The following is a 19,847-nucleotide window of genomic DNA, read 5'->3' as shown; positions in this document are numbered from 1 at the left end:
CCCCAGCCAGGAAAGGGATCGCTACCCTGGCAGCAGTGGGGTAGCAGGCACCGGGGGCTGAGGTGGTCCTGCCCAGGGAGAAATGCTCCTTCATCAGAAGAACCACCCAGGACCAGGTCAAACACATCCCATCAGCGTCACGCACCGGGTCTCTGAACCCCCCCGCCGTGGCCTCTGGCCATGCATTGCCCTGTCCCCAAAGCCAGAGTGGCCCTTCCATGGTGCGGGCGAGCACAGAGCCATCGCTGCTTGTCTCCTGAGGTCTGTCCCCGAGCAGAAGCAGCTGCAGCGTGGCACCACGGCAGGGCAGCCTGGGCTTATCTCCAAAGCAAATGGGCTTAAAAATGTGACAAGCTGGAGACGGCTCTTTGTCTAAACATTGCTTTCCACGAGGTAGTGCGTTCCTTGCCATCCCGCAAGCGTGATAGAAAAAACTAACACTAAATGACTTGTGAGCCTTATTAATATGTATTCAGGTCATCTACGCTCTGCAAGTTTTTGCAAGTGACTTGCGGTGTGCAGTTCATGTAGGATCCATAAATAAAAATATCTCTCTGGAATCTTGGCGGGGTCATATTAGCACAGGAACATAACAACTGCCTTGATGCGTGCTGAGGGACAAGAGGCGACACAGCCCAGCCAGGCTGAGCTGCCCAGCCCACCGCTCGCAGGTCCCGGCAGTCCAGCACAGGCTCCCACAGCAGCTGGATGCACCAAGAGCTGGGAACTCCCTTTAATCTGATCTCTCCTGAGGTGGAAGATGGGTTTAGAGACAACAAACACCAAAGGAGAAGTCACATCAAAGCCACATGCTGTGTGACCATGCAGCGGAGTGTGCTGGGGTCCCAGTCCCACTGTGAGACAGAGGTTTTGGGACACAGATTTGGTGTGCTCACAGGGCCAGGTCAAGGTCGAGTGTTAATTTTACTTCTTCCCTTGAGTTTCTGCATTTTTTCTTTTCTGTCCTTCCTCTTATTTGGACTTGGTGTTCCAGCACAAGCCCTAAACCCAATGTGGTTTACCTGCAAGGGGCCCTGCCTGCATGTCAAAGGCTTCCTAAATTTTTAAGGCTGGAAGGGCTGTTGTGATGATATGCTCCACCCTCCCGCGAGCCACAGCATGCACCAGGGCTGGTGTTTTGTGGCCAAGCAGAGCACAGCGCTGCCCTCAGACAAGCTCCGGGGTGCCAAGGCATGCCAGGTTGCTTTGGGCTGGCTGCAATGGGGGGATTTCCTCCTGCACCACCATGGCACATCCACAGCAGCCATGGCTCTGTCTGCCCTCTGCATTTCCTCCACTCTGCCACGGTCCTTCCTTCCCTGCTGCGGGTCAGCCATGGGCTGCAGTCCCCAGGGGTGTCCCTGCTCCAGGAACACCCCTGGGCGTTCATAGGTGAACAAAATGGGAAACCTCATGTAAATCACTTGGTGCTCCTGCATGAAATAATTGAGCAGTCATGCACACACTAATTGGGCATTCATATACAAAATAACTAGGCACTCATGCGTGAACTACTTGGGTGCTCATGCATGCACTAATTGGGGGCTTATCTGTACAGTAATCAGGCATTCATGCATGCACTAACTGGGCATTCATGCGTGGACTAATGCTACACTTGTGCCTGAACAAATCTGTGTGCAGGTTCACTGTGTGCTCATGCAGAATCTTTTTGGTTGCTCATGCATGCACAGGTTGGGCACTCATGAACCTCCCAGGCACTCATGCATGAACTGATTGGGTGCTGATGCATGCACTAATTGGGTGCTCATGCACGAACTTGTTGGGTGCTCAAATGTAAATTAACTGGACACTTGTGCATTCATTGATTAGACATCTGTGCATGAATTCATCAGGCACTCATGCATGACCTGACTGGGTGCTCATGCAGGGACAAGCAGAGCCCAGCAGAGCCGCAGTCCCATACAGGGCAGGGAAACCTGCCAGTGCCAAGCATGGGGCAGTGCAGCACCAAAAATACCCGCTGGTTTGCCCAGCACGCATGAGCTGGTGGTTTTGTCTCCCCAGCAGCCTTGCCGCCACACGCGAGCTGATCTCACACCTTCCCCCGAGCTCCCCAGGGCGTAGGAAGCAGCTACTGCCATGCAGACAACTTACACTCTGTTGTGGCACAGCATAAATACAAGAAGCTCCAAAAGCAGGAGACAAGGTCTCCACTGTGTAGAATGATCTAGGTCAGTCTCACTTCTGCAATGATTTATTTAAGCTCCGGCACTTCCTGGCCTCAGTGAGGGGAAAAAAATAGAATCCCCCATATTTACACTATTTTTCTGTAATGTTTATGTTGTGGAAGCTACAGCATCATCTGCCAGTGCCATTTTAATCCAGGCCTGCAGACATTTCCACAACACACTCACATTTCTTGGGGTTGTTCTTCAAGGTGGAGCAACTTGCTAAGCACAAAATCACAGCCTGCAAAAGCTGTCGAGTGGATGTTTCTCACTGGAAAGTACATCACGTCCTTCAATCACTACTGAAGCTTTACCAGAAATGATCTTGCCTTCCTGAATTAAAAATACTGACCATTATGAGTGGACTCAGAAGCAAAGCAGCTGGAAACAACCCACTATGGGTGCAACTCTGCAATCCCACAGCCATCAAACGGGGGGTGGTGGGAGCCCCGTGCCGAGCAAGGAGTCCCGCAGCACAGCCAGCACCAGCCCAGCAAAGCAGGACCAGAACCGAGGGGCTCCCAGGATGGGCGCAGGAGGTGATGCCTAGCTAGGTAGCTATGTATATAAATGTATACATGTATATATATACCAGGCAGGTATTCACGGGCTCACTGTGACACAGGTGCCAGCCCACCAGTGAAAGAACTAGCCAAGCCCTCCTCGCCAGCCTGGTCAGTCATCTGTTGATGCTCTCGCTGAACCCTGTGGAAGGAGCTGCAACAGTTGATCCAATCAATAAATACACATTTTACACATCCCTTAAGTCTGTAATATCTCTCTGTATATAAGCCGCCATGAGGGATTTTGTTTTAATTAGAGGAATGCTTAGGGCTACTCTGCCTACCACTTAATCTGCCTTGGAAATAGAGCAGGGAAAGGTCCCGGTGCAGAGCTCTGCTCACAGCCCAGCTTCTTGCCTGCAGCAACCCCAAGGCTCAGCAACGGAGACGGGGCAGAGCAGGGTCTGTACCCACCTCCCTCTGGCACCCCCAGCACCAGCCAGGAAAGTAAGCGGTGCTAACGGGAGGCGGCTCTGACCCCACCACCCTTTGGACTCAGCTCATCTCCTGCCACAAGCCTCACAGCACAGAAAGTGGCAGTTCCTTCTCTAGGCACAAGGGACTGACTTATAAAGGCTTGGCTGAAACCCTGCTTGCATCTCCAGTATGAGTGCAAGGGGGCCCTTCTGTTGGGATGCAGGGAATAATCCCGCTTTCCTGCCAGTGATGGGGCTCTTCCTCCTGACAGAGGCACCCTGTATAGGAAAGTCGAGCATCCAACCATTGCCCACCGCAACAGAGCCACACTGGGGAGATATCCTCAAACAGGCACAGCACCTACCTAAAAAGCACAGGGCTTCCTGCAGAGGCAGGAAGAAACCCCAGGGTTTGGTATTTTAATACTTACAAAATGTCGTGGTATCCTTCCAGCACACAGCCCGTGCCCCAGGGAAGCCCCTTGCAGCAGGACAGCCTCGCCCTCGCAGTCTGGTGCTGGCTGCGGGGCTGGGGGTGCATGGCTAGTCATTGCTGTGCTCTCCATTCCTCTCCTGCACGCAGCAACACATGCCCAGACTTGATTTATCAGGGTGTAACTCATGTGAGTGCACCCCATCCCCTGCCTGGCACCCCCCAGGGTGGGAATTCTGGGCAGGGTCCAGCCACATCCCCCGTTTGAGTGGTGCTAGTTATCTATGGCAATACAGCGGGGAGGTGTCAGGAATGCATTTCGTGGCAAGCAAAGGGTAGAGGTTTTTAGCAAACAAAATACACATTGCCAAGGTTTGCAAAGGTGGTTGTTGTTTTAAGGGAATCTAACAGCTGCTTAGGTCCCACGGCAAGGAAATATCCATGGGAGGGGAGCAAACCTCTGCACAGAGGCGTGTGTCCTTGGGAACAGCCCTGGGTGGCCTCAGACAGCTCTGCCTCCCTGCCGGGCTCCACACGAGTCTGTATGTCAGCCACCACCAAACACGTCTGTCTTTGCCATGGAGCCCCAGGAAGCCGGCAAGTGTCCCCAGGCTCCCCATGGCTGGAGCAGCACCCAAACCCGAGCTGTCAGTGTGAACTACCAAAGCAGGTGTCTGGAACGTTCATTTCCAGTTCAGCCCAGTCCCACCAGTGCTTAGGGGGTCCATCACAGTGCTCAGCTCATGTTTAACTCCAAAGAGGCGAGCAATCGGTTAGGGAGCAAAACTGCTCTCTGCCCAGTAGTAGTAGTAAGAATAAAAAGGGGAATAATCAACAACAAAAAAGAAGCCCTAGAGGAAAAAAAATACTCAGCGACATCTTTGATGCTCTCGGAGCAAACAAAAGTATGCAGAGGCACTGCTTTATGTATGCCCCTAGGCCCAGCAGCACACGTTTATTGCTCCTTCTGCCTCTGCTGCTAACAGCAAACAATCCCGGCAGGGGCCAGCCCAGGCAGCGTGCCACGGCCGCGCGGCCACGGTGGAGACGTGATGGACCCTGAGCAGCATGTGTGTGCACAGCCTGGCTGCGCGCCGCCGCCGCGTGGTGCCTGGGGACCGCAGCCAGTGCCTCGTGTGGGGCATCACGTCGGTGGAGAACACACGGCTCAGTGGTGGTGGCCTCCCGAAGGCAAGGCTAACGTGTGCTGGGCTCGGAGGTCGGCAGCCATGAGGAGCAGGAACAAGGGCTGGTGCAGCAAGGAGCTCAGCGCAGCGTGTTTTATCCCCTGGCTCTGGGAGGGCTCTGCCCCGTCGTGTCCCACCTCCCCACAGGCTGCCTTCTCTGTTCACAGCAGCGCTGCAGAGGCTGAACTCAGCAAATCCAGCTCCTGCTGCAGAACACCCACTGTGTCTCCTTAAACGCGAAGTGGTGCACGTCTAATGAAAACCTCCGTTATGGAAAGGCGAGGGAAGGAAGCAGTAATGTCCTCTGATATGCCGCAACATTATCCAAACTGTTGGGTTTATGGTTAACTGGTTCCCATGAAGGAAATGCGACTTTTACTGGTGCTGCGGCTCCCCACCCTCGCCAGCCCAGCTCTCCCAGACCTCCTCATCCCGTGAAGCTCGCTGCTCCTTTGATCCTTCCTTTCTCATGTGTGGTATTTCAGCATATAAAAATGTTAATATGCTTCCTGGGAAACTATCAAAATAATATCTGATGTTCATACTTGCATGCTGCCTCTAAATTAGAATGATCTGCTATTCTTATTTACTATCCTCAAGCAACTGCACCCAAAAGGCATATTAGGAAAAAGAAAAAAAGAAGGTTCCTTCTTTGTATTTCACATTGTAGGTGGGCTATCGTGCTACCAGTAAGCCCAGTACCACACAAGGAATGAACATTGACTGGGTTTTGCTTTTCCCCGCAGAGCGGTGAGGGACAGCCACTGCCAGCAGCGGATAGCCAGCGTGTTCCCACTCCTAATTTCTGATGACGTATTTTAACTTGCTTATTTGAAAGCAGTTGCTTTTGCACCTTTCACCTTTAAGAATGATTGGGATATGAGCAGCAAGGTTTCCTAAAAGGCAAACATCTGCATAAAAAAATGCTGTGAAACAGGATTTTCAGTGGGACCAGGAACAAGCCCTTTTGCAGCACCTTTTAGCCGTGGTGCTGGGCTCGGCAAATGGCTTGGGAACAAGGCCCCTGATCCCACCCCAGGCCTTTTGTAAATGTCTAGTTTATTTTTCCTCGTTTGTTTGCCTTTCATCGAGCTCAGATAGTAAAAATACATGGCTTGGTGTCACTCCTGCCTTGGTCTGCATTGCTCCTTGTATTCAAGTGGTTATCGCAATCCCTCACCTTTCTCAAATGTTTACATAAAGTTACAGATGTCAATAAAACAGTTCCTAAAACTTTATTTGTATTTAAAAATATTCTGCTTGAAACAAATGTTAATGCATTTCTTACTCGTTCTCTTTCCTTGTATTAAAAAAACCCAGCAAACCCACACTGATGCCACAGGGGCTGTGTCCATCGTCTCTGAAAGCCGCGAGCTGAGGAGGGAGCGGGGACGTCGGCAGTGCTGCCAGCGGCTCCCTGATGGAAAGCTAATGGAAAACCTCCTTTTAAAAACCACCGAGGCCTAGCAAATTGGGGTTATTTTTGGAGAACAAAAAGATTGAGCTCTACCCATGCTCCTGAGGTTCAGCTCGGTGGCATGGCTACCACGAAGATGTCCCCTGGGATGTCTAAATCCAAGCTCTCGCTGCCTGTGGCAGGGCAGCTGACGGCAGCGCCATGGCGCTGTCATTTCCTGGCGGGGCAGGTGACAGATGCCATGCACAGATGAGAAGCTATCGAGAGTTCTTATGGACAAATACAAAATATTGCCCGTTCAATAAGCCCTGCAGCACAGGGCTCTTGCTCCAAGGGCTGGCTGGCTCAGCGCTACCTCCCAGGGGCTTTGTCACCGCTGGCTGTCTCAGTTCCCTGTTTCAGGACGGCATCACTTGCTCTGAGTCAAAAGCACAAGTGGTGGGAAAGGAGGTGCTGAGCCGGCGAGCTGCCAGCACCGGTGCCGTGCCACCAGCCTGTGCTACGACAGTGGCTCCTCAGTGGATCCCAGCACAGCCAGCTCAGCCAGCCATATGCCACACGCCTGGGTGCGGGAAGGCATCGAGAGGAAAGGAGGCAACTCCTGGGAATGCAGAGAGAAATACAAATAGCAAAAGAAAAGGGAGCAAGGGAACAGTTGCAGGGAAACCCTCACTGGCCAGTCTCCCCCTAACCACTAGGATCTCTCTGAAATGAGCAACCCACACGGACACGCTCCCTTTTGCTTATTTATTCCCTAGCAGGGATAAACCTTAGCAGGTTTGTTTTCATTAACAGGTTCCATTGATTTTCCTTCATCCATGCCAGGCCTTGGAGCATCCCACCAGGGTGGGAGAGGGAAGAGCAATGTAACCAGCTGCTGCAATATTCAGTTACAGCGGGAGACAGGGAGCAAGGGAGAGTGGGCAGGAGGAGCCCGCAGAGCCCTGTATGAACATAAATGTTTTCCCAGAGAATGAAATCAATTAAAACAGGTTGGGGGGGCCATTTAAACTTCTCAGTCTGTACTAATTGCTGCCTCTTCTCCTCCCCACCCCCAGATGCAGTGCACTGGTATGTGGGAAATCAAAGGTGAAACCAGGCGCTGAAAATCAGAGTAACATAAAAACAAGACAGAAGAAATCACATCAACCCCCCTGATTTTTAAATTTTTTTTAAATTAACCTTTAACAGCTACTATCAAGACAAACAACCACATGCAATTTAAATAGATTACTTGCGCCCCTCCAGCCGGCCTGGCATGCTGCTGGAGACCAGCCCAGGGTGAGGAGGTGGCTGGTGGTCCTGCGCAGCTGCGGCTGTAGGGTCCCGTGAAGACCCCAGCTGTCTGCTCTGGGGCCTCATGAGCACAGCCCTGCCAAACACGTCGTGCTTAACAGCTGTAATGGTGTAGCTGCTCTAATAAAGAAAAAAGATTGATGTTTCATTTCTAAAAATGAGCATTTTCACAATGCCTTCCAGGAGTGCTTTGAATTCCGGTGGTGTTACCTATGGAAAAGGCCAGTCGCTGCAGCCTGCTCTTCCGTGTGGCTTTTCTTTAAATCTCTGCCTGTGTGTTCCCTTTCAGGCTGGCTTTCCTGAGAAATTCACCTAAGTGTGTTGTGGTTTTCGTTTGCATCGAGACATGCTACAGCATGCACACGTGAAAACCTTCTGGCTTGCAAATAAATCTATGCAAACAGAACGAGCTCTGCCACCATCCACCTTTGTGGGAAATACTTTCAAACTTACACACACTTTCCTCGTCTTACCAATGCACTCAGAGTTTCTCCAAAAAAATCGCAGGCTGTATTTTTGCATCTTTTTTCTGCATGAAAATTAATAGCGTTGGTAACATGGAGGCACTACTTAAAACTGAAGGCCCCCAAAATACCAGCTTTATGTTTCAAATTTATATTCCAAAGACCCTACCCGTGTGGTTCTGTGCTGCTGTGAAATGCCAGATGAAACCACTCATGCAGCATATCCAGGGCTGTTACGGGATGGAAACGGCAAGTTTGGACAATTCAAAGCTTAGTTCTCCGAAGAAACAGTTACAACTTAAGAGGTGGCTTTAAAAACCATTCTTTTTCTTCTAAACAATCTGAGCTTTGATGAACTGTTATTTTGCAACAAAGTAAGATTAGTCAAAACTAATCCCAGCTGGATCCTACGTACTTCAGATTAGGAAAAACAGGTTCTGCGAACAGAGCCAGAGGAGCAGCAAGAGCGATGGCAGCCAGCACGCAGAACCACAGCCACGGCCACCCTGCTCAGAGGTGGGCTGCACCCCGGCGCTGCCCCCAGCCCTACCAGCTCATCCTGGGAAACCTCCCAGCGCTTCTGTTTCATCCTAAATAAAAGCGAGCGGTGAGCCCATTGTAAAGCATTTCAGTATCTTTGCAGAAAAAGCCCCCACCCCCCCGCCCCGGGCACCGGGACGGGTATTTGCAGTGAGTGGGAGTGCATTTTAACCCGGGGAAGAGGCCTGGGAGTGAAGGCTGCGGAAATGCCAGGGAGGGCCAAACAAAGCGGCTAGTTTTCTTTCTGTGCATGAGCAGGCCTAAAGCAGAGTGAGGAGCAGCCGTAACAAAGTGCTGCCCAGCACATCCCCACCTGCCTTGACACTTCGTGTACTGGGTGGCACGGTTCTATTTGCATTATCCATCAATATTCTCAGTTGGAAACCCCTGTTTTTCATCACTCTTCTTTTGAGAACAAAAGCTTGTTGTTTTACAGTAGTTGGCTTCTTTTTTTTTCAGCAAGATTATTTGCCTTTTCCTTCCCAGTAATTTATTTTCCACATAATTATTTAATGATTCTCCACACACATTTTACCAGAAAGCCAAAAGCGACTCCAACAAAGAAAATGAATGTTGTGCAGCTTACCCGACTGTTTTAAGGGTTCCGCTGATAACACAGAGCTAAAAAAGGTAATGAGGGAGAAAACAGTCAATATTTCTATAAAGAGACACTTCATTAAGGTAATTAAAGCAGTAATTTAAAGCAGTTATGAGGATTATTAACACACAAAAGAAATTATGCAGTAGGGTTTTCACAAAATAGGCAGACTTACCACTTTTTTGTTATGCCTTTAAGAATAACTTCCAGCAGTTTAATAAGCTTTTGGAAACAAAGATTCGTTTTTTGGCAAGGGCTGGAACCTTCCCTGAACCTGGGAAGAAGCATATTCATGGTCTTTGAGATTTACTTTTTTGTGAGGAAGGGAAATTGTTCTTTTTTTAAATATGCAACAAGTATTTCTACTGAGTGGGCAAAGAATTGAATTAGCTTGTTAAACTCGCTGCTTCAAAAAATTTATTTATCCTAAAGTTCCCACTGAAGTCCTGCAGCTCAGTGCTCCAACCTCAGGAGCTCCGCAGTCACCGTCTTGCCAGTGTGTATTCTGCTACAGAGTTGTGAAACCACAATACTCTTTTAACAATGTAGAAAATCCCTAGATAGCTGGTCATCTATACTTTGTAAACCACCACTTCTGAAGATGGGCTTTCTCATAACATCTTTCAGTGATTAATAGCAGTCTTTATTTAAACCACTAGCAATCTAGCATAGATATTACCAATGTTAGAAATCACTAGAGCAGAGCACATTGCTGTACTTTAACCTATACGAGAGAAAAATGAAAAGCATTTGTAACAGTCAAGCACATTATGACGTTAGACCAAAAATATTTTTCTAACTGTAAGTCATCAGGAATTGCTGTTTTTCTAGAGGAATATACATTTTTAATTAATACATGAAAAATGAAGTACGCATGACAGACTCTCCTAAAGAGGCATGACACATTTTTCAAAATCCCTTAATTAACTTAGGAGCCTAAAGGGTTTTTCTACAAGCTCAGATACTACTTTAACCCCATCATGGTGGTTACAGTGACTCAACCCTTCCGGCACCACGTGGGCTCACGTGTGCAGATAGGAAAGATACTAAGCGATAAACGAGAGACATCCACATTGCAGAAGTACAATTATTTCAAACATTTTTAGAAGTATCCCTCCCACATCTGTTATATCTTGTGGATACCAAAAATTCTCACTGCAAAAGCAATTTGTGACCTGATCTTGGAGCAGTGCACACAAGCAGAGGAACAAGCTTTGGTCAGGTCCCAAGGTGGGACACGCCAGGGAGGAGCTGCTGGGGCACGCTGCTGCAGTCTGTCTCACACTGCCTTTACTGCCTTCATACCTTTCAGGGCTTTTGTGACAAACTAGACTGACACTGGTGTTTTAAAGTGACTTACAACCTCATAAACATAGTTGTACGTTATCGCCTTGCTTCTTCCCCAGAAAATCCTTTTCTGCCCTATTTTTGCATACATTTCTCATGGATCTCTACATTAAACCTCTAAAGACGCACCACTTAGCACACACTTCTGAGGGAGCACATAGCCCACAGGAGACAATGTTTTCATAAATGCATCCACTCCAGATACAACTTTGCCTCAGCCCCAAGTGCTTTTTTTGTCCTTCATTTGTATTAACTTACATAAACTGTACATTGTTACAGTTTGCTCTGGCCAAAGTCATCGTGCTCAGCCTGTGAAACAGATTTGAATGCCCTGCCACAGCAGGCTGTGAGATTAGTCTGATGCAAGAGCCCCTAGGAATGACAATATAGTGTCTGGAAATGGGAGAGCACAGTGTTGGGGAAAAAACAAAAGACCGACAGCCCTAAACCTTAACTTTAATGCTCTGCTGAAGAAGATATGCAAGCAGGATGCTCGCATGGCTGAGCAGCGGACCCAGGCCTGGACTCGGCTCCTTGTGCCCTCAGGGCAGCCATTTTACCTCAGCGCGGCCGAGCCTGTCCCAGCTCACCTCCGTCCTACCCTCGGCCCTCCGCCCGCCTCGGGGAGCTCAGAGCTCTTTCCCCACGCCCCCCTGGGCCCACACCAAATTGACAGGACCGCGGCCCGGCTGAGGCCGCAGCGCTTCGGCCCACATGCGGGAGCAAAACACCGGCCCCGCGCCATTGGCCAGCCCGCCCCAACTCTGCCGCTGCACACGGCGCTGCAGCCCCTCCCCGCGCGGGGCATTGTGGGACACTCCCCGCGCCTTGGCGCCAAGCGCCCCCGCCGCCGCGGTGCATTATGGGACACACCCTCCCCGGCCCCGGCCGGTCCTTCTTGGCGCGGCCGCCGCACCGGATGTGACACCATACGGCCTACCGCCGTCAAAACCGCGGCCGGGCATTGCGTTCCTCCCTTGCGGCGGGCAGTGGCGGCTTTCCGAGGTCGGGCTGGGCTCGTCGCACCTTCGCGCTCAGCAGCTGCACCACCAGAACGGGTTGGACTTCTCGGGTGGAGCTGCCGAGTGGGGCAAGGAAGGAGGGACTACTTTCCTTGGAGGCCGCGCATGCGCAGCGCGGACGAGTGAGGGCGCGGCCGTAGACGCGGCTCCGTCTCGCTCGCCGCCAGCGAGGGCGGTGCTGCGTCCCGGGGTGAAATCGCTGCGCGCAGTAGGACCGCGAGGGGAGCCGCCGTCGCCATTTTGAAGCGGTTGTTGGGGGAGGCGGCGTGTGCGCTCCCGTGTGCCCGGCTCGGCCCCGCGCCCGCTTGCCCGCCCGCTCTCCGCGCTCCGGCCCTCCACCGCCGCAGCCATTGCTGACCTTGCCATGTCCGGAGGGGGCGTGATCCGCGGCCCAGCCGGCAACAACGACTGCCGCATCTATGTGGGGAACCTGCCCCCCGACATCCGCACCAAGGACATCGAGGACGTCTTCTACAAGTACGGGGCCATCCGCGACATCGACCTCAAGAACCGCCGCGGGGGCCCGCCCTTCGCCTTCGTCGAGTTCGAGGACCCCAGGTGAGACACCACCCCCACCCCCCCGCCCCCGGGCGCTCCCCAGGGAGGGGGATCGGGCCCCGCCGCGGCCTGTCCGCCCCCCCCCCCCCCCCCGACCCCCGAGCGTGAGGCGCGGGCAGCCGCCTCCGCCCGCCCGGGCCGCATCGGGCCCTCGTCCCCGGGGCGGCGGCGCGGGGGACCGAGGGGGGCGCGGGGTGGGGCCGGCGGGAAGCGGGAACAAAGGCGGGGGGGCGGCGCGGGGGCAGGCGGGGCCGCGCTCACCGCCCTGTCCCGGCCCGCAGGGACGCGGAGGACGCCGTCTACGGGCGGGACGGCTACGATTACGATGGGTATCGCCTCCGCGTGGAGTTCCCTCGGAGCGGCCGGGGCACCGGCAGGGGCGGCGGCGGCGGCGGCGGGGGTGGAGCCCCCCGGGGCAGGTACGGCCCCCCGTCCCGGCGCTCGGAGTACAGAGTGATCGTCTCGGGTGAGTCATTCCTCTCTCTTAGCTCAAGCGCTTCCCCCGGGGTCCCGCAGGCAAGCTGCCCGGCCAGAGGTGATGCAGCTCCAAGTTTCTTAAAAAGCATCGCCTCGCGTAGCCGGGGAGGAACGCTGTCCGCACGGTGCGAGCCGCTCCTCCGGGCAGCGCCTCGGCTTACAAAATAGCTGGCTTTCCCTTGCTGCGAGCTGGCGCTGTAACTGCAGGAGGTGAGAACGTAATCCGGTTTTAAAGAAACGTCTTGCTTTTTATATAGGGCTGCCTCCAAGTGGAAGTTGGCAGGATTTAAAGGATCACATGCGTGAGGCAGGTGATGTATGTTATGCTGATGTTTTCCGAGATGGCACTGGTGTCGTGGAGTTTGTACGGAAGGAAGATATGACCTACGCTGTGCGAAAACTGGATAACACTAAATTTAGATCTCATGAGGTAGGTTTCATACTTACTTTCTTTGGCCAGAATTGGATACAAGGGGCTTAACAGTAGGATTTGAAGGTAAGGAACGTGTGGCGTTCATTGTTTATGTGCAAAGCAGCTAAATAAGTCTGTGGTCAGTTTGTCAGGAGATAGACTTTAAAGTTTTGATGTCTATTTCTGTGCTGTAGTAAACGGTATCTTCAGTCTGTCAGCATGCCTAAAAAGATGGCCCTAAAGCCTAGACTTTTCAATCGAAAGTTCTGTCTATTCAATAGGGAGAAACTGCCTACATCCGTGTTAAAGTTGATGGCCCAAGAAGTCCAAGCTATGGAAGATCTCGGTCACGCAGCCGTAGTCGTAGCAGAAGCCGTAGTCGAAGCAACAGCAGAAGCCGCAGTTATTCCCCAAGAAGAAGCAGAGGATCTCCACGCTACTCTCCCCGCCACAGCAGATCCCGATCTCGTACATAAACGATCACTAGCTCTGATCTTTTTGTAGAACCCCATGTTGTACACAGTTTTCCTTTACTTAGTATAGTCTTTCATTTTTTTTTAATTCAAACTGTTTATTCAAATTGGCTGAAGTGTTGAATTGCATTCTTGTGTAAAATCCCTAGTGAGTATTTGCTCCTTAACATCAACATTCCCCTCATGTCTTTGGTAAATTGTATTTTAATTGATGTCAGTCAGGATTGTTTCGATTCAGTTCTAGTTAAATACCAACATTCTTCGAACTGTGGTATTGCTGTGTAAATGTCTCAGTGTTCAGCTATGGTTTATACGAGCTGGGGATGTTGGGATGTTTGTGGCTAACTTGTCTCTTCTGGGGGATCTTATATTTTATCTTGCCTTTTCGTGTGTCTTTCTGTAGACATATCTGAAGAGATGGATTAAGAATGCTTTGGATTAAAGGATTGTGGAGCACATGTCAATCATTTTAGGATTGTCAAAAGGAGGATTGAGGAGGATCAGATCAATAATGGAGGCAATGGTATGACTCCAAGTGCTATTGTCACAGATGAACTTGGCAGTATTGACCTTATACTGAGAGACAGGTTAATTGAGTGCGTGTCACTTCAGGCATGTTCTAGTTACTGCAGACCTACAATTGCCCTTTTTCTTTAAAACTTTTTTTTGGGGGGGCAGTTGTGGCTAAATACTTGCTTTTGTAATTCTCTATTCCATTCTAGTTTTTTTAAAGGAATAACCTGGGACGGGGGTGGGAGTATTGGTTTACCTTGTCACGCAGCATTTGGTTACAAGTGTTAATGTTATGTAGTATTTGTACACTTGTAGTAGATCAAGGGTATCTTTAAATCAGAGTATAATATCAATACTGCTAAAATCTGCATGTCCTCTGTGTGACTGATACAGCGTTGCTATTTCATTTTTTTAAAGTATCAGAATGAAAGCAAAATTAGAAAACCTAGGTGGGAATAATTTCTTAAAGTCTCAGCCCTGCCCCCTCAGACTAATTCACAATTGACTCACCGATATGTTTGAAAACTCCGGTTAGTTAATTTTGTTACCTTCCAGCTGGGAGTGCTAGCTATAGTTCAGACACACAGTAGGTGGATAGCTTTAGCAGTAAGCTTTTCCAGTTTCATAAACATTTTTTGCAACCACAAAACCTGTAGCACACCACCGTACGAGCAATGAGTATGTTGGCATTTTCAGTTGACATATTGTAAATATTACGATGTTTCCTCCAAATAGTAATTAACATTTCTAAAAATTATCTGAGCATCACCATTCAAAAGTTTGTTTTGGGGAATTGATAGTTATTAATGTACATCTGTATTAATTGATGGCAAACATAACTGATCATTCCCCAGAATCCTATTTTTTCATTACAGTATCTAACTTTTTGCCTCCTCTTTTTTGGTTTTGCTGGTTATAAAGGTTTGGATTGGAGAGGGCTCACTGGATCCCAATCCTTGGAGCTGGATCATTGGATTCAAATCATAATGTGGATAGGATAGGGAGGCTGAATTACAAGGATTCATGGAGCGGGATCAAATTACCAGGAACATAGGAGTGGATTCCTGCCCCAACCAAACCGCATTCGTGTGGATTTTTTTTATTCAACTCAATTGGCTATTCCAAAGATATTTTTTTCCTATTTTTGACGATTGGAGCCCTTAAGATGCACGATGGAGTTTTTCATGTTTTTTGGTAAAAGGAGCAAAGCGAGGACCTGGAGAGGTACGCTGGAGCAATCTCCTTGGAAGGATTCAGCACGAGTAGATGGTAAACGTTAAAGGGGAAAAAGGGGGGTTTGTTTAAAAAAAAAAAAGTAAATAAGTCATTTCTCTAAATTTAAAGACAAAAATTGGAGTTAAAGATTTAAGTAGGTTTTCAATTGGCTATTGCCTTTTTTTTTCTTTGACAAATAAAATTTTTTAAAAAGTGCCCATGGTTGTCATCATTTGTTGCTAAGAGTCTTAGTCTTTGCTTGCCGCTGTAGCATTGTGAAATTGCAAGTTTTCAGACAAAAGGCTTTTGTGCTCAACAGAGATGTAGTGTTTCACAGGAAGCGTTTGTGTTTGAGCTTCTCCTAAATAAAGGATCAGTTCCCTGGGAAATGGGTGGAATTTATTATATGAGTAGGTGAAAAGAGATCACAGAGGGAAAATGTGAGCTTATTCCTTTGGTGGTCTGATGAAATGACGTTGCTTGTGCCTGAATAATTTACAATGAATTAAAGAGCAGAGCGTTGCTGTGGAGCAGGAAGGCGTTTCTGCACAAGGTAACGGCCAGCGTGGAGGCCTGTCCTAGGGAGCGTGGCACAGGTGCCTCTTAGCTTCGTGGTTGAGTTGATGGTGTGGAGGGGTTTGGTAGCGGGGGGCTGCAGGGGTGGTGTCTGGAAGAAGCTGCCAGCAGCTTCCCCCGTGCCCTGCAGAGCCAGTGCAGCCGGCTCCACCACCGACCTGCTGGCAATGGCTGAGCCCGTCAGCCACAGCGGCAGGGTAATGTGTTTGAGAGAAATCCTGTGCAACCGCAGCCAGAGGTGAAGAGTGAGTATGAGTGTGAGTGCAGCAGCCCTGCAGGCACCGGGTCAGCGCAGGAGGGGCTCCAGGCGTGGAGCAGGGGGTCCCTGGCAGCCCAGAGCAGGCTGTGGCCCCAGCCGGGGCCCTATGCTGGGGCAGGGGGTGCCTGAAGGAGCGGTCACCCATGGGCAGCCTGTGCTGGAGCAGCTCCGGGCACAGCTGGGGGACCCACGTTGGGGCAGGCTGTGCCTGGGGGCCGGCTGCACCTGTGGGAGGGACCCACGCTGGAGCCAGGGAAGAGAGTGAGGCAGAATGTAACCCCCATTCCCTGTCCTGTGCTGCTCTGGGGGAAGATTGGGAGTGGAGCCAAACCCAGGATGAAGAGAAAAGTGGGGAGGAAAGGTGTGTTAAGATTTGGGTTTATTTCTCATTACCCTTTGATTTAATTGGTAATAAATCAGTTTTCCCCAAGTCAAGCCCATTTTGCCTGCGATAGCAATTCCTGAGTGATCTCCCTGTCCCCATCTGGACCCACAAGCCTTTTGTTCTGTTCTCTGTCCCCTGGCCGGCTGAGGAGGGGTGACAGTGGCTTTGGTGAGCGCCTGCTGCCTGGCCCAGCCGGGATCAGCACCCCCCAGGAAGGTGTGTGTGTAATCTCAGAGGTGGGTGGGAGTAGGTTGTTCAGTGTGGCAGGGCTGTATAGTGTCCTGTGGGGAGGGGGGCAGGAAGAGACGGCTTTGTTCTCAGGTGGGATTTGTGTTTTGGGGCAGGATTAACATATCTGGGGTTTAAGCGTGGTGTGCTGGCATGTGTGAAACGTGAAGGGCGCTGTGCATGGTGACGGCTTGTGGCGGAAGGTTGTTTGCAGAATGTTGCCAAAGATGTGTACATGAGATGTACTGTTTTCCAAAAATGATAAAATCCTGATAGCAAAGCATTGCTGGGAGAGGCAAGAGCTATGTGTGCACAGAACAGACGTAGACACTTGAGTGGCTGTGGGACGGTGCTGGCAGGGATGAGAAGAGCTGCAGGGATGAGCAGCAGGAGCAGGAAGGTGCAGTGCTCTCACCAGTTTGTTTGTCGGGGTGTGGGAAATGGGAGCAGGCAGCACATGCAGGGCGGCACAGAGGTACGTGCTGTTAAGGTATGGGGAAGTTTGGCCCCCAAACCCCCAAATCTGGGCACTGATCGGTTCTGTCACCCCTGTTCAAGAAGGGTGAAATGGGAGCAGTCGTAAAGCGCCGGTTACAAACGTGCTTAGGGAAGCAAAACCTTTTCTTTCAGGAAAGGAAACTTGGAAGAGTTTGAAACTTGGCTGAAGTGAAGTGATGTTGGGGAGGACTCTGCTCTGGCTGCGGACAGTTTGGAAAGATGAAGTCCCTGGGGGAGGAAGAGCGAGGAAGGCTGGGACCCCTGCAGCTGGAGGGCTCTCAGTCCCCTCTTTGAGATAACAGAAGTCTGGGTTCCAACCCAGGGAGTCCAGGCAGAGCCAGTGGCTCTAAGCAAGTTCATAAGGAGCTAATTAACGCACTGGAGCACTAATTCAGGAGCGGGTTCAGCTGAGTTTGAGCCACAGAAGTACCTGTACAATCTGTTAGAGGTGCAGGAGGACTTTAAAAATGTGGAGCTTGGTCCTGGGGTGCTTCAGTGCTCAGTTCTGTTACGTGCAGCTGAGCTGCGCGAGTGGGAAACGATGACTGTTTGCTTCGGAGATTATCTCAGCAGTGGTTTGCAGCATAAAAAGGCCATTCCTCCCGGGCGTGGAGCGCGGGAGGGCACTGGCCTCTGCCAAGGGGTAACGCCGGTGTTGCTCTGCATTGGGAGTTGGTGACATGGACCACTTTGTGCAGTGCTCCTGACATTGGGTTCTTAAAGAAGATGGAAGGGGATGGAGCAGCGCTGGAGTTTTCTCTCATTTTGGCTTTCCACACCGAGGGGACAGAGGTGGCACGGCTGTGGCGGACACCCCGCTGCCTGCGTCCCTGCCGCTGTGCATCGGCCCCGCACGTGCGGTGCCAGCCGCTGGCTTTGCTCTCCCTATCTGTGCCTTGCGATGCTGTTGAGTGCTCCTGTTCGTAAAGCGCTTTGAGATCCTCTACCTCTAGACTTCCCCCCGCCTCCCCCCCCCCCCCCCCCCCCCCCCCGTAAAATCTTTTCTGTTGTACTGGTAATGGCCAGGCGTGTGGCTGATGGAGCAGGAAAGCCCGTGCTACTGGGTGAACCAAGGGCTTCCCCAGGTGCCTTGGTTTTTAATTTCTGGTTCTGATTGGCAGCATCCAGCACGGCTCGCTGTCTTCAGGGGGAGTATCGTGTTCCCTGATTGGTGTAATGGACTTTACAAATAGATGAATTAAATTAATATCTCAGAAATGTGCTATAAACTAGTTTTGATAGCGCTAGGAAGAGTTAAGTGGAGGAGTCTCTGCCTTCTAATGTACTCTCAGTTTTAATTACACCACGTCTCTGAGCTCGTTAGCTTTGTGATGGAGGTGGTTAGGAGTCAGCTGGGTGTTGGGAGCAGCGGCTCCTGCCAGGCACGGCTGGGGAGACTGCGCTGTCTCTTTCCCCCTTTGGCTTCTCGGGCTGAGGATGGAAATGAACCTGAGTCAGCGCCAGCTTAGCTTCCCCCGTGGTGAATGCTGGCTTCCAGGCACAGGCCGCCAGTCAGCCGCTCGCCCAGCTGCGGCTCTTGGGTAAAACTTCCATTTATTTTAATGCTTTACATACATTAGTGGAAACAAGTTTCGCTGGAAGGCAGGCAGGCAGACCACGTTAGCTGTTCTGCTGGTGCTTGTTCCGGGAATGCATTTTCAAGGATTTTAACAGATCAAAACCAAGGCACGCAGTGTCTTTTTTTTTTTTTTTTTTTTTTGTGAACATGTTCTTCCCAAAACTCAATGTTTTCAAGAGTCTGTTGGCTCCAAAGAAGATGGAAAGTGATAGCAACTGGAGGATGGAAACACCTTTGTCAAAGCAGAGGGGTCAACCAAACCCTCTTCCAAATCGTTCTGTTTTCCATCCCAAGGACAGAAGCAGGTGGGTTTCTCGGCTGGTTGTGCATCCCAGCCGGAGGCATTGCCTCCCCGGTGCCACCGTGCTCTCAACCTGGCAGCACCGGAGCAGCTCTCCACCCTTCGTGCGCAGGGAATCTGCCTTCTCAGATGGTCCTGTGCTTCCGATAGTGCCGCTTTGTTGGTACGACTGAGGGCAATTGTCATCCCCGGGGCTGTGTGGCCCCTCTGTCCTGCCCTGGGCCGGCGCAGCTGCCCGTTGGCAGCGGAGTCGATACTGCCTTCATTGTGCAAACACTGGGGGAAGCGCAGTGGGGAGGGAGGGAGGCTGTCCTTCTTAATTGCACATCATACTGATAGCAGAGTACTTAATAAACCTAACATCAGTGCTGAAATACAAATGGTTAGAAAACTTGTGGTTTCACCTAGAAACCACAGTTTGGGTTTTTTTGTTATTTGTTTTGGTTTGGTTTTCTTTTTAACAGAAACTTCTGCTTTAGAACAGCAGACTCATTCATTCATCTGTTCACATTAGTCGTGCCTTGAGATTTCTTACTCCTGATAACAGCAAATAGTTTTTAGCTGTAGAGCAAAATTACAGTAATTTCTAGATTGGCTAAAAATAGCGACAGCTTTGGTAAGAGTCCACTATGCCAAGTGCAAAATAATCCTTGCTGCACCTGCACAGTGAAGAGCAGTTTATGTCGAATTGCAGAAATTTCAACAGACTGTTCTATTTCAAACAGAAAGCTGGTGGTTTGTTTTGTTTTTTTTAAAACCAAGATTCCAGGAAGTTCCCTGTGTAACAAATGTTCCCTAAAATCCCTCTCCTGCACGCCTGAAGAAGGCGAGTGAGTCAGACTGCAGAGCCTGACGTACCCGCTGGCAGTGCGTGCTGCTGGCAGCATGCTGAGCCCAGAGA

At 50.7% G+C, this 19,847-nt stretch overlaps 1 protein-coding gene across 1 annotated transcript; it reads left to right on the top strand.

Moving 5' to 3' along the window:
• Positions 1–11,672: 11,672 nt before the first annotated feature.
• On the top strand, positions 11,673–15,336 carry SRSF1 (serine and arginine rich splicing factor 1). Its single transcript, XM_056324845.1, has 4 exons — positions 11,673–12,030; positions 12,312–12,496; positions 12,765–12,937; positions 13,201–15,336. The coding sequence occupies exons 1-4, from the start codon at positions 11,837–11,839 to the stop codon at positions 13,393–13,395; spliced, it is 747 nt and encodes a 248-aa protein (XP_056180820.1). The 5' UTR covers positions 11,673–11,836; the 3' UTR covers positions 13,396–15,336.
• Positions 15,337–19,847: the final 4,511 nt, after the last annotated feature.

The sequence above is a fragment of the Falco biarmicus genome, chromosome 1 (genome assembly GCF_023638135.1).
Source record: "Falco biarmicus isolate bFalBia1 chromosome 1, bFalBia1.pri, whole genome shotgun sequence".
Taxonomy (NCBI): Eukaryota; Metazoa; Chordata; class Aves; order Falconiformes; family Falconidae; genus Falco; species Falco biarmicus.
Note: the sequence above shows the minus strand (reverse complement) of the source record. Positions and strands in the feature narration are given on the sequence as shown.

Excerpts from the sequence above, each read along its gene's own strand:
- SRSF1 (XM_056324845.1), top strand. The coding sequence starts at position 11,837 with ATGTCCGGAGGGGGCGTGATCCGCGGCCCAGCCGGCAACAACGACTGC. Across the intron at positions 12,031-12,311 it reads GTCGAGTTCGAGGACCCCAG|GGACGCGGAGGACGCCGTCT; the intron begins GTGAGACACCAC and ends CCCGGCCCGCAG. Across the intron at positions 12,938-13,200 it reads CTAAATTTAGATCTCATGAG|GGAGAAACTGCCTACATCCG; the intron begins GTAGGTTTCATA and ends TCTATTCAATAG.